Source organism: Hemibagrus wyckioides, linkage group LG25, assembly GCF_019097595.1.
Source record: "Hemibagrus wyckioides isolate EC202008001 linkage group LG25, SWU_Hwy_1.0, whole genome shotgun sequence".
In the NCBI taxonomy this organism is placed as follows: Eukaryota; Metazoa; Chordata; class Actinopteri; order Siluriformes; family Bagridae; genus Hemibagrus; species Hemibagrus wyckioides.
The window spans coordinates 7,205,261-7,219,874 of record NC_080734.1 but is presented as its reverse complement, the minus strand read 5'-3'; the positions used below and the strand labels follow the sequence as shown (position 1 = coordinate 7,219,874).

Genomic DNA, 14,614 nt, shown 5'->3' with positions numbered 1-14,614 from the left:
AATCAGTGATGCAGTGGTGAGATGTGGCCCACAAACTGGCACTCCACAGCTGATCTGTTCCCTATTAGCTCTTATAAATCTGTTTAAAGATACACTTTTTAAAATTAAAGTATTTGGTAGTAAAACCATATATATATTAACAGTCTACAAACAAGACCTGGGTTAGAAATCTTTTATCTTGGACATTCTGCCATGTTTCACCTCATAGCTTTGGAATAGCTTTAGTGTGTAAACTGTAGTGCACATTTTGGCATAAAACTGCTGCTGTAATCATAAAGACACTCATTTGCTTATCCCAGGCTCATACTGAACATCCTTTCAACACACTTAGCTTTACTCATCTACACACAAACACTATAATGATTTATACACAAACTATCTGGTGTCACCCAGAAGAGACTTTCCTTCTGAGTTTGGTTTCCTTCCTCATGTCATCAGGGAGCTGCCGTCAAGACTGGCTCACTTGTTAGGGAACTAAATCTATGTCTGTATTTTTACAGATGACTATTGTAAAAAGTGATAGACACATAAACCTGCCATGTTAATGCTGTTCTATAGTAACAGCTCTGAGAGCAGTGGTACCTCAAGCGGTTAAGGCTCTGGGTTATTGATCAGGGTTCAAACCCCAGCACTGCCAACCTGCCACTGTTGTGCCCCTGATCAAGGCCCTTAACCCTCTCTGCTCCGGGGCACTGTATCACGGCTGACCCTGCGCTCTGACCTCCAAAACTTCACTGTGTTGTAAAAATTGCAAAGGAAGAATTTCACTGTGCTGTAATGAATATGTGACAAATAAAGACTTCTTCTAGAAAGTAAACTTGAAAACTTCAGCAAAGGATAATGCATGGAGGCTAAGAATCAAATAACTACAGAAGCGTTATCTCACACTGATGAAGGGAGTGGAATATTATCTTAAGATACACTATTGTACAACTTAATGAAGGAAAGACTCTTGCTATTAAACAGTGTCTACATCTTCTCCTAATTTAGATTTAGTGTTAAACTTTTGCACTCAACTGAAATATGAAAATCTGTTCTGTTCTGCTTTATTTCCTACAGTGCTTTATTTTCCTAAAATGTTTATTTTGTTTTACCTGGTTAGGGATGTGCAGGTCGAAGTCCAGGCCACACACGAACTCCGAGTGGTGCTCCATGGTGTCGAGCAGCGGCGGACTCCTGGAGAAATCCCAGACCCTGCAGATGGAGAAGCAATCACGCTAATTGAGTGGTCGTTTTTCTTTCACTGTGACGGGCCGAATGGCTCAAAGCCCTGACGCAGCCCTGGCTCAACGCGCCTGGTCTCATCCATTCAGCAAATACGATTAAATCACCTCCCTGGTCACGGCAAAACGTTAGCCGAGCATTAATACTAATGTCGCTTGTGGAGTCGGAGCAAACATATTACTTATGAGCGATATAAGACTGCAGCAGGATGGTCCTTTAGAAAAAGCTGTCGGTGTGAATTATGGATAATGGATGAATTAAAGGAAGAAGAAAAGGTGGTGGCGCAGTGTAAGATAAGCTTACAAATCATTATTGATCAGATAAGAAAAGAGCGAAAAAAAAACCTTAAAATGATTTTGTGTGACAGAATAAACCAATCATGAACTGATTTATATTTTTTTCCCTTTTATTTTTAGGAAACCGGTTTCATGAAAGCTGTTGCTCCTGGAAGACCATCTACAAACATTAAAGGAAAAATCCTCTCGTAATGCACGTTAATCTTTATCATTAACATATGATCTTCAGACGTGTCCACGGATTATTTTATACTGCAATTTTCTGTTGACTGATTTTAGTTTAAAAACAATCATCATATACATTTTGTCCTGATTTTACTTCGGTTTACGACATCCAAACTAACAAACCTCTTACCGACTGAAATCTTTTCTAATTTAGGTTTTACTAAAATATAAAATGTGAAATCTTGAGCCTTAAGTTTTATTCCATACACTATCTACCTGACATGTGATGTGTATGACAGAGAGTCAGGTTTTTGTTCCATTTAAATGTAATATCAGTAGCTTATCAGTACAGCAAGTCCAAGCAGACTGTATCTGTTTTTTCTTCTTCATTTTTTCACATTTTCCATGACAGATCAAATCCTGCCATCTTAGCTAACCAATCCTTTCAGACCACACACACACAAATGTCATCAGCTTGGAAAAATCAGAACACTTTCCTAATATCCATGTGGCGACAAGACTGAAGAAGCAATTTCCGTTCCTAATTAACTCTTCAGTAATGCAAAATTTACCCTCTGAAAGCAAACCTAAGTAAACAGGTCAGTTTCTATGACTAAGCCTCTGCACGGCAGCTCGTGTGGGCAGTTTATTGTGACAGGAATAGGAAGCGTTATCTATGGTAAATATGGAGACCTCGTGCTTTTGTAAGCGTCCCGAGCAGACTTCGGGTAGGCAAACAGTGCGGTGTGTGTGACAGCAGGTGCCTCTCACGCTCATGTGCACGTCATCCTTAACAAATGAAGACGGGTCGGTCAAACACGCTCGCTTCATGTTACAGACGACAAACAAAAGAGTTTACTACATATGCAAAATCATTGCCTCGGAGAGTACGACCTGGTGCAAGCTTAATTCTTTTCAATCGTAAGTTGGTTCTAACACACTTCCTGTATTAGAGAATCAGCTACAACCTGCTTAATAAAACATGATAAATTGTTAAAAATTTACACATCATCCAACTTATACCAAAGATATATCTAGTCTTTAAATAAACATTATACATATGCACAATTCACCTTACATGCCTGACGCTTGCATAAACTGAATAGAAACTATGTACTGAAGAAGAATGTGCTTAAATTTTTTAATATGGCTACCAATCATTTCAGCTCTTTGTCCATTTGGTCAATTTTTATTCAAAAGTTTCACTGACATGATTTCTTTAGGACAGAACTTCTAGACCACACTTAGATGAGAAAGATGACGAAAATGACTCTTGTTACTTTGTAAGAAAATAAATGATAATTCAGGAAAATTATCTGATAATTTAATTTTTTGTAAGAAAAAGTTGTTCTTAAAGTTTACATTTTATCCACTGTGAGTTAGCTAGGTTAGCTATAGAGAATAATGTGCATGAAAATCCCAATAGATCAGTGATTTCTGACACCCTCAATATTAACAATACTTGCTATCAAGATACACTTCTCGATTTTTCCATAATGTAGCTAGCGAACAGCTAAGAGGTAGAATGTCAAGTAGGACCCGCTTATGATGTATTGTATACAAGTCTGTCTGAGATTCTGAGCACTAGGGCCTGACTGATATATTGATAAAAATCCCGCTGATAAAGCGCCATTAACGTCTGATTATATATTCTACACGAAAAACACCTTCATGGATGTGATGCTATTTCGAAGATGAAAAACCCAACAACAACAACAACAACAACAAAATAAAGCACGCTACAGGGTGCTAATCACTCAGAGAAAGTCACTTCTGTGTCATTCCTAGGATTTGACAAGGGTTGTGAGCAATCTTTTCATGGGAGGTTGAGCCTCCTGATAATGTTTTTTTTTTTTTTAAGTGTCTCAATTGACATTTCTGTGCTCTGAGAGCTCAATGTATTCAAACACATTTTGATTGTAAGTTTTGATATCTATAAACGGATCTTGTTCATACATCCTATGTGGACTTTGAGGATGACAACAACCTCCTAATTAATATACACATAAAATTCTACATATGCTGTATTTGCATCACACAACTGACTATACATAAATGCAGAAAGGACATTGGTCATATCACACTCTCCGGTGTCACCCAAATGATGGAGGGTTCCCATTCGAGTCTGGTTCCTCTCAGGGTTTCTTCCTCATACCATCTTTTTTCCTTGCCACAGTCACCTCAGGCTTGCTCACTAGGGATGATTTTGTCTAACATCTAGGACTTTTTGAATGTTTCTTGTTGCTTATGTTCTGTAAAGCTGCTTTGCGACAATGTTCATTGTTAAAAGTGCTATACAAATAAAATTGAACTGAATTGAATACATTTGTGTTGGATATTCTGCGTGTGCTGTTATTGGAAATTCACCAAATTTACCAAAGGACAGTGTCATGAAGAAGCTTTACAGATATCTGGATATTGATATAGATTTGTAATCAACAACCGGTTTTTGTGCTGTGACCTGACAACCACCTCAAGGTGGATTATTTTTCAATAACAGCGTATCGCAATGTGTTTTCCGTCTCATAAATTAAAATTTCTTATTTATTAATGACTGTGTCTGCTATTTAATGGTTCATAGTTACATATAACTCTGTAAAATTTACTTCCTGCTGCTATCATATACATTATATCATGTATAAACTGTTGTTTCTTCTTCAGCTTTGCTTTTTCTGTCTCTTGACGTTAAAAATGTTTGTCATGTTATCGAAAAACTCTCCCATGGTGGAAAACTTACTGTTAGAAAACGCTGACACCAGAGAGAAATGTTAAATAAACCTCTTTTTACAGAAAACCTCACCATATCATTAACTATATATGTTTTTCAAGTAACACAATTAATATTATTGGATCTATTAGATTATTGAGGAGTGTCCTCTATACAAATCCTTACATTAATCACGTTAACAAATACCCGTTGTCTGATATGCAGCAGGAAGAACTGTCAAAGCTTCTGTTGCTGAAAATTCATCAACACCTACTGACTAATCAGATTTCAGAACTCAGCACTGAGGTATAATCGAGTTTAAGAAATACACTGTAAAGCTCTGATTCATGAAACTATTAGGGTCCATTTATGTTTCGAAAATTAAAATATATTTTTAGATATTATTATCAGTAATAAAAAGAATTATTAGCCGCTTATAATTAGTGTGGAACAAAATTTTCCTATTAATTTTTTTTCAAGGGTACATTACTAAGAGTTTCTGAGTAAAACAGGTATCTGAGAGCTCATAAAAGAAGGAAATGTTTTTCTTTTTGTCTTTGGATTTGTGCGTATGTCTGTCTGTGTCTGCGTGTGTGTGGCTGACTGAACAAATAGAAAGAAACAATAATGATAGAAACCTAACTGGCTAGCCAGTCTGGCCACTGAGAGACAAACACACTGACCTCCTCCTGAATGCCCCAGGCAACGTTTACCACTCTACAGCCAAGCGATGTTCCTTTAAAAGGTCTGTCACTGCAATAAATGACCTGCAGTACAAAGCTGGTGCAAGTTCAAAGAGTCATATCTCGGGTTTCCAGGTACTGGTTAAGCCCAAGTTTAGACTGAATGACATTGTCAATAAGGATTCTCCATTAAAAATGCTTCTTGTAATGACAGTACATTAAGCAAATTGCCATCTGTTTGTCTTTGAGCTTTATGTTAAACACCCTGACAAAGGCATACTATTGATCTAAATTAAGAATTAGTGACTGATTCTGCAGACATTTAGCTAAAGCTTTTTTCAATTTATCCATCGGCTGTAAGTGCTTGAACTAAACAAACATTTCAGAGTGAATTACTGACTACTATATTCCCTCTAGGTCTGTCATCTTCCTGTAACAACCTCAGGAGGGAACCATGAATAATTCAAGCACAACTAGATCATTTGTATTTAGCTATTTATCATGGACATCATTGTGTGTCTTTAAAGTTGTAATTCTGAAAACTTTACAAATACAAAATGATACAAAAGCCAAGCTTGTCTGGAACTCAAATAAATATAATGAAAGCATAGAAAAAACACTGAAGGAACTTTGGGGATATCTTATAGAAGACAACTGCCATTGTGGGTCTCTGAGCAAGACTCTTCGGCTTCAGCTTCTCTGTTGCATCCTGTCTACACTGTAAATCACTTAAAGTGTCAGCCAAATGATGTACAGGTAAATGAGATGAATTTTAGGAGAGAGGACATCACGTTATTGAATGCAGGAAGATCAGTTCTGGTAGCTTGCATGGACTTGTATCCAACTGGTTATTATCTAGCAGGGGATGCGATTGGAGTTAAGATAGCTTGGTGTGAGAAAAGCATGGAAAATGGTTGCGGATGGCAATGAAAGGTTGAAACAGGTCTCGGGCCAAGCATTTGGTATGTAAGCAAAGACGTGATGACAGAAAAAACTTGATCTATGACAACGTATTCATCGAAGAGGTTACACACTGTGACAGACTTAGTAAAAAACATTCAATTCATTTACTATATCATAATGATGTACTACTTAACTTAAAGTACTCGATGTAAAAACTTAAGGGAAACCGGGGCTATTCTGAACATTGAATCTACCATCAACACAGTATTTAAAAGCTGTTCTATGAAACTGTTATTTCAGGCTCTAAATTTATTCCTGCACACATATGTCAGCTGTACAACCTACAAAGAACAGCTGCAATAGCCTCAAGCAAAAGTGCTTACAATGGACGCACATCTGTTTTTATTCAAACACTAGTTGTATTTTAAGCTTAGAATTTTTATATATTAAATGTAGGATAAAAACTAAATACAACCTGCTCCAACAATCTTTTAGTGTATATACTGGAGACAAGAGGTTTAGGAATTTCCCTGGGATTTCTTGGGACCAGTAATGTCTGTCCTATCTATCTATCTATCTATCTATCTATCTATCTATCTATCTATCTATCTATCTATCTATCTATCTATCTATCTATCTATCTATCTATCTATCTATCTATCAGCATTTATTTCAACATGTGTCAGAACATCTTTGGTGGCAGACCACCCAATTCTGGTGATGTCACTGACTGTTTTTCTTTCCTTCACAGCTCTCACAATCTTTCTGTCATCAACTGCTGTTGATTTCTGGTTGCTAGTACACCAGTGGCTTTCTTCTTTTCAGCATTGCTGTATGGTCTATCCCCAGTGCTTGTACAACAGCTTTGATAGATTCACCCTCTTTCCTCAGCTTCAAAATGGCTTGTTTTTCTCCTATAGGCAGCTCTCTGGTCTTCATGCTGGTTTATCCTTTCGAACAAACAAATACATTCTTCACAACTATTCACAAAGAATAGGAATTCGGAGCTATAAACTGTTGAAATGGTCAATCTGACAGGGTACATCTGGGCAACAAGGAATACTGTGTTCCAGTATGTTTGATCACTTGAAATGTGGCGTGTTACGTTTAAAAGTTGTTTAACAAATCTAGATGTAAATATCAGGAAATGAAAGCTGAATTTCTGATCTATCGTCTCATAATCGCCTTTTGACCTTTTGAGAGTGCAGTCATTTTGAACCATCTGTTCAATACTGGATATTAGTATTTTTCATGAGATCAGGGCCGATACCTGACCCCAGAATTAAGGTATTAACCTAAAATTTGGTTTCTACCCAAACAGGCCAATGTGCCATCCAACACAAAGCAACAGAATACATCACAATCAGGGGGCAGCTAAGCATTTCCAGCGAAGTCTGTATTCGCACTGTATTAAAATTCCCCTGTCATATGACATTACTGAAGGCTTTGAGATGAACAGCACACTGCACAACTTCAGAGCATTCTGGCTAAAAATAATAATAATAATAATGATATGCAAATGAAGCTCTTCAGGATCTACAAAAGTACTTGGAAGATTAGTTCCATACATCATAGGGCAATATTTAGCATTTTAATAGTAAAAGTAAACACGTTCTGTCTATTGAGCCTGAAAATTAGTTTTCTAAAAAAATATCACACACATTTTATCACTGTTTTATCCTTGAAAATATGCAAAGACACGGATTAATAATTGGTAAACAATGTGGGCACGTGTCTGTGTGCCAAGCTCCTCAGCATAATATGCGCAAACCCAGAAGCCTATTTCTCCTTTTCCCATGCCGCTTTAAGCTCTGCCCATGACCGCTACCACCCTGCAGGTCAAGAGTATTACAATTTTAACACAATAAACCAATTTCTGTGGAAGACAGAATTAAATGTCGGACATCTCTGGAAGAACTGCTTCATCCTTGCTCTTTTAGACAACTGAAATGCTTTTTTAAATATTCTAAAATCTCTGAAGCTTTTCTTAAGGTATTGGTGGCTGACTGACATTCTACAAACCTACACATGGATGAATAGCTGTGACTTTCTCCTTTAAACTGCTTTCCACATTGCAGTCCTGTGGTTTTAAAACCTTCATGCTGCTACATGATTACTTTTACACAAAATTCTTCAACACCATAAGATACAGGAACGCAGAAATATCCTTTATACTAAAGTAATAAAGTCTTGCAATAAAAGACTCATTTTTCAATTCACGCAACTGTGGCTGTTAGAGGATAATCGGAGGCCAGACCGCAATAACGATCTGTAATCAGAACATGAGCGTGAAGTCGTAGCTATGAAAGCAGTAATACAGACCTTTAGGTGTGAATGTGATCTCTACATACATTATGAACACAGCTGATGGCTCTCTGTATAGCAAATAAACCGGTCTTGCCTGAAATTAAATCAGCTTGTTGTACAGCTCTATTAGATTGAAACAGCCTAAACTCGTCCATCCTTGCAGCGTCTGACCTCCTGATTTAACCACAGCCCACACGCTGTAATATATCAGTGCTCAGCATCACAAATACTGATGTGTCTGAAGAGGAAAATGTCACAGTTCAGCAGCATTAGGGCAGGTGACAGCTTTGTATTAGGGGTTAAGTATAAAAATCAATGTAAAGAAATTATCTGGGAATATTTGTGAGTTCTTCCTATATAATTATGTGTTTAATGGATGATATTTAATTTTGATATGTAAATATAATTACCATCTCTGCATTCCTGAAACAGACTCTGTGCATAAAGCTCTTTCTCAGGATGTTCAAATGAATCAATTAGTATTTAAGCAGCTTTTATTATTTGCCTTAATTTTACAGCCATGTTACTTTTACATGACTTTTGTATTATTAAATTATTGATTTTTTTTATTCTTCTATAAATCATATTTTCTGTCATTGATATTATTTGCTGTATTTTTATCTTCCTATTTTTTATTGTATTTAAAAAAAAAAAAGAAAAGCAAACAATATATTCTATTTATATTCTAATAATTATATATATTAATATTGAATGATAATATTCTGTAGTATAAATGATAACCATTGATGGAAGCCAAAGAGTCCACCAAATAGGAGAGACCTTTTAAAAATATATTTTTTCAAATATATCATGAGAACCTGACTTGTTTAGAAAGAGCATGAAATGAATTCTGTTGTAAATCTTGCAGGCTGTTTGCTTTCTGCTTTACCTGACTGTGAAGTCGTAGGAGCAGGACGCCAGCACGGTCTTGTAAAACGGTGAGAACTGTAAAAGTCAGAAGAGGAAATGGATAACACAGCTGTATGAAACAACACACTGCTTTATTCACATAGCAAACTGGTGATCAATCATCTGGCCCTCCATATGTACCGACAGGCTGTGACATCAATTACTGACTATAATCAATCTGTTGCTTTTCACAATGTACCAACTGCCATCTACTGCTAATTCTATCCATCGGTGGAAAAAAACCTCTCCACCACCGCTGAGCAGATATATGGGTGATATTTATCACAGGAGAGAACATCACTCCATAGATGACCACGTTTTTTAACAACAGACATTGTCACAAAGTAGATATACAGAAGGCGATTTACAAATTTAAATCCTTAATGAAGGCAGAAACAGTGGCAAGAAAACAACTCCATGAGACGACTGTTATCTTTAACACCTGATAATGTTCTCTCTCTGTATTTCTATATAATATTCCATAATTCATTTATTTCCCGGAGGATATTTAGATCCTTTTTAGATCTACAGAATTCATCCTCACTCAAAATTCATTAAACATTGATATTTTTTTCCCCCAGAAGTGCCATACAGTACAAAAAGTGTAAGTTACATACATGTACATAAATGTACATGTACATACATACATACATGTACATAAATTCCAAAGTCATCTGAAAAATGTCTAAATTAAAAACATGTTTTCTCCTGAAAATTATCTGTCAGAAGATGATACTAATACTTGAGAGCACCTACGCTGTTTGGCTTGAATGCATCATTCATTGCGTTTGCTGACTAACCAGTTTATGTCAGCTGTATCAGGAAGGCTAGTTGATGCTAATCTAACCTGGCATTAACAAAGGGAAACAAGCTAATGTAATTAAATATGTTCGGTTGATGTTACTCATTTAGCAAACCTTACCTCAACGTGCTTTTTCAAATTACTTTCACTCCTTCTCCTTGACTGATGATGAATCATCAGTTTCAATGTTATTTTTGGTAGCACTGTCTACTTTAATGAACCTGTTTGGATGCTGTAACGAGCCCATTGGACTGATGCATTTTTTTAATATACACTATATTGCCAAAAGTATTCGCTCACCTGCCTTGACTCGCATATGAACTTAAGTGACATCCCATTCCTAATCCATAGGGTTCAATATGACTTCGGTCCACCCTTTGCAGCTATAACAGCTTCAACTCTTCTGGGAAGGCTGTCCACAAGGTTTAGGAGTGTGTTTATGGGAATTTTTGACCATTCTTCCAGAAGCGCATTTGTGAGGTCAGGCACTGATGTTGGACGAGAAGGCCTGGCTCTCAGTCTCCGCTCTAATTCATCCCAAAGGTGTTCTATCGGGTTGAGGTCAGGACTCTGTGCAGGCCAGTCAAGTTCATCCACACCAGACTCTGTCATCCATGTCTTTATGGACCTTGCTTTGTGCACTGGTGCACAGTCATGTTGGAAGAGGAAGGGGCCAGCTCCAAACTGTGTCCACAAAGTTGGGAGCATGGAATTGTCCAAAATGTCTTGGTATGCTGAAGCATTCAGAGTTCCTTTCACTGGAACTAAGGGGCCAAGCCCAGCTCCTGAAAAACAACCCCACACCATAATCCCCCCTCCACCAAACTTTACACTTGGCACAATGCAGTCAGACAAGTACCGTTCTCCTGGCAACCGCCAAACCCAGACTCGTCCATCAGATTGCCAGATGGAGAAGCGCGATTCGTCACTCCAGAGAACGCGTCTCCACTGCTCTAGAGTCCAGTGGCGGCGTGCTTTACACCACTGCATCCGACGCTTTGCATTGCACTTGGTGATGTATGGCTTGGATGCAGCTGCTCGGCCATGGAAACCCATTCCATGAAGCTCTCTGCGCACTGTTCTTGAGCTAATCTGAAGGCCACATGAAGTTTGGAGGTCTGTAGCGATTGACTGCAGAAAGTTGGCGACCTCTTCGCACTATGCGCCTCAGCATCCGCTGACCCCGCTCCATCAGTTTACGTGGCCTACCACTTGGTGGCTGAGTTGCTGTCGTTCCCAAACACTTCCATGTTCTTATAATACAGCTGACAGTTGACTGTGGAATATTTAGGAGCGAGGAAATTTCACGACTGGATTTGTTGCACAGGTGGCATCCTATCACAGTTCCACACTGGAATTCACTGAGCTCCTGAGAGCGACCCATTCTTTCACAAATGTTTGTAAAAACAGTCTGCATGCCTAGGTACTTGATTTTATACACCTGTGGCCATGGAAGTGATTGGAACACCTGATTCTGATTATTTGGATGGGTGAGCGAATACTTTTGGCAATATAGTGTATTTATTCAATTCGGTTTAATTGGATATAGCGCTTTTAACAATAGACATTGTCTCAGACGTTTACAGAAGTATAGAAAGATAGAAAAAATGATGAAGTTATTATTCATTCCTCACATTTATCCCTAATGAGCGAGCCTGAGGCAAAGGTAGCGAGGAAAAACTCCCTGAGATGATATGAGGAAGAAACCTTGACAGGAACCAGGCTCAGAAGGGAACCCCTCCTCATATGTGTAAATGCTCAGTTGCATAAATTATATTAATATACACTGATCAGGCATAACATCATGAACACTGACAGGTGAAGTGAATAATACTGATGATCTCCTCATCATGGCACCTGTTAGTGGGTGGGATATATTAGGCAGCAAGTCAACACTTTGTCCTCAAAGTTGATGTGTTAGAAGCAGGAAAAATGGGCAAGCGTAAGGATTTGAGCGAGTTTGACAAGGGACAAATTGTGATGGCACTCCTGTGCACCACCAAAAGTGCCAGCAATGAGCATGTGAGCATTAGAACCGGACCACAGAGCAATAGAAAAAGGTGGCCTGGTCTGATGAATCATGTTTTCTTTTACATCACGTGAATGGCCGGGTGCATGTATGTCGCTTACAAGGGTAACACATGGCACCAGGATGTACTATAGGAAGAAGGCAAGCTGGCAGAGGCAGTGTCATGCTTTGGGCAATGTTCTGCTGGGAAACCTTGGGTCCTGCTGTCCACCTACCTAAGCATTGTTGCAGACCATGTACACCCTTTCATGGAAACAGTATTCCCTGAAGGCTGTGGCCTCTTTCAGCAGTATAATGTGCCATGCCACAAAGCAAAAATGGTTCAGAAATTGTTTTGATGAGTGCAACAACCAGTTTGAGGTGTTGACTTGGCCTCCAAACTCCCCAGATCTCAATCCAATTGAGCATCTGTGGGATGTGCTGGACAAACAAGTCCGATCCATGGAGGCCCCACCTCACAACTTACAGGATTTAAAGGATCTGCTGCTAACATCTTGGTGCCAGATACAACAGCACACCTTCAGGGATCTAGTGGAGTTCATGCCTCGATGGGTCAGGGCTGTTTTTGCAGCAAAAGGGGGACCAACACAATATTAGGCAGGTGGTCATAATGTTATGGCTGATCAGTGTATATCATGAATGTAAATGAGAGAGTAATCGTATATCAAGTATATCTAGTTGAAAACAGACTTTTTTCAATTATATTTGAAGCACCACCATCAGTGCTCCAAATATAACTGAAAGAGTTTTATTTCCCCTATCTGCAAAATTCAGATAGATTTGTTATATTCTGATGCATCGTCAGGTTTTATTGCTGTCTAAAAACACAGATCAGCTACCGGTTTAATATACTGTATATTTCACTTCATCCAGGCTGTCTGGGGAACGCTGATGAGAGGCTTTTAATGCAGTAATCTATAGTGGTTAGCGGGCTAAAATAACACGCTGACAACTTCAAACAGAAAAGCCCTGACAACTGGAGGAACCTATTGATTACGCTTGTGTCTCACGCCCAGCCTTTCTCTTTTCACTGACCGTTAGGACATTTTCCAGTCAGCTCAATATTATCGTATTCTACCTTTAATTAAAATCTGTTCGAATCCCTATGTGCATAACTGTAGAGGATGATGGCACTGGGTTTAAAGCGGCTATATGTGAGTTCTAGATCAACTGATTAATCAGTTTTACAAAAGAGCTTTGGAGAGACGGTGAGGTTTTATTTATGGCAAGTCACAGGTTTCTATTCATGACTCAATCTAATATCATATCAATATCTATATACATAAATAGTCAGACTGAAATGAGGAAAAATGAATAAATATAAATTTATCACACGGTTATAATAAAAAATACTAAATACATCTGCCTTATCCAAGATATTTTAACTTGCTTAACCAACATTTTTTGCAGTGTATAAACAGATACAGGCTGTTACACTGAGCATTGAGTGATCTAGTTAATTGTGGGCAGTTTGTCCACCACCACTGGACTTTAGTAAGAGGATTTAGAGGAAATCCACAGCATTCATTAAAAAAAGGAGCATTCTCTCTCTCTCTCTCTCTCTCTCTCTCACACACACACAGGTTTATATCACGAGTATAACCTGTGCTTGCCAACTTCACCAAGCCTCAGGCTTTAATTGACTCCACTCCTCAAACACAAGGTGATGCCGTAATGGCTGTGTGTTAGCGTGATTAAGGGTCACATTACTACAATGTAAGCACTCCGATAAGAAAATGAAAATTTCCAGATATGCTGAATGATCCAGGAAATTTACTGACGAAACTATGGACTTTTTATTTCTTCGAACAATACAGAAAGCTTTGTTACTCTATAATGATCATTAGATGTGCGGTGTTTTATGTCTTTTTAATTTTCTGACATATCGTATTGTTGGTAATTGTTGTTCACTTTGTTACACTCCGTGGTTTCTAAAGTGTTTTATAAATAAATTTAAATATGCATTAGTCATTTAGCAGTTGACCCGTAACAGCATATTCCTCTTACACCACAGCAATTTGTCAATGAGTACAATATTTTACTTATTAACGACAGACACTTTATACTATCTTTCTCCCTATTGAAGTCAATTAAGCAAAAATAACCCTTGCAGATCAAAAACAAAAATTGAACAGCAATAAATAAATAAATAATTGGATGTTACCTTTATTCTCCGGACGGCATAGGAATGGCCCAGCATTTGAGCTACAGGCTGCCGGACATTGCGTAGATCCCATACACACACGCTGCAGTCAACGGCTCCCGTTGCCAACACGTTCTGTAAAGACAGAGCATCTGAATGTTGACAGGTCACTTTAAAATGTTAAATACACTGATCAGGCATAACATTATGAGCACTGAGAGGTGAATAACACTGATGATCTCCTCATCATGGCACCTGTTAGTGGGTGGGATATATTTGGCAGCAAGTGAACATTTTGTCCTCAAAGTTGATGCGTTAGAAGCAGGATAAATTGGCAAGCGTAAGGATTTGTGCGAGTTTGACGAAGAGCCAAATTGTGATGGCTAGACCACTGGATCAGAACATCTCCAAAACTGCAGCTCATGTGGAGTGTTCCCAGTATGCAG

The 14,614-nt window shown here is 38.3% G+C and overlaps 1 protein-coding gene across 1 annotated transcript in view; it reads right to left on the bottom strand.

Moving 5' to 3' along the window:
* Window positions 1–14,614, bottom strand: part of pex7 (peroxisomal biogenesis factor 7) — a 41,045-nt gene that overhangs the window by 8,593 nt on the left and 17,838 nt on the right. Inside the window, exons 7-9 of the mRNA XM_058379420.1 lie at window positions 14,190–14,303; window positions 9,175–9,230; window positions 1,095–1,194 (exon numbers count right to left, since the gene is read on the bottom strand). Coding sequence (XP_058235403.1) covers window positions 1,095–1,194; window positions 9,175–9,230; window positions 14,190–14,303 — 270 coding nt within the window. The remainder of the gene's footprint in view (window positions 1–1,094; window positions 1,195–9,174; window positions 9,231–14,189; window positions 14,304–14,614) is intronic.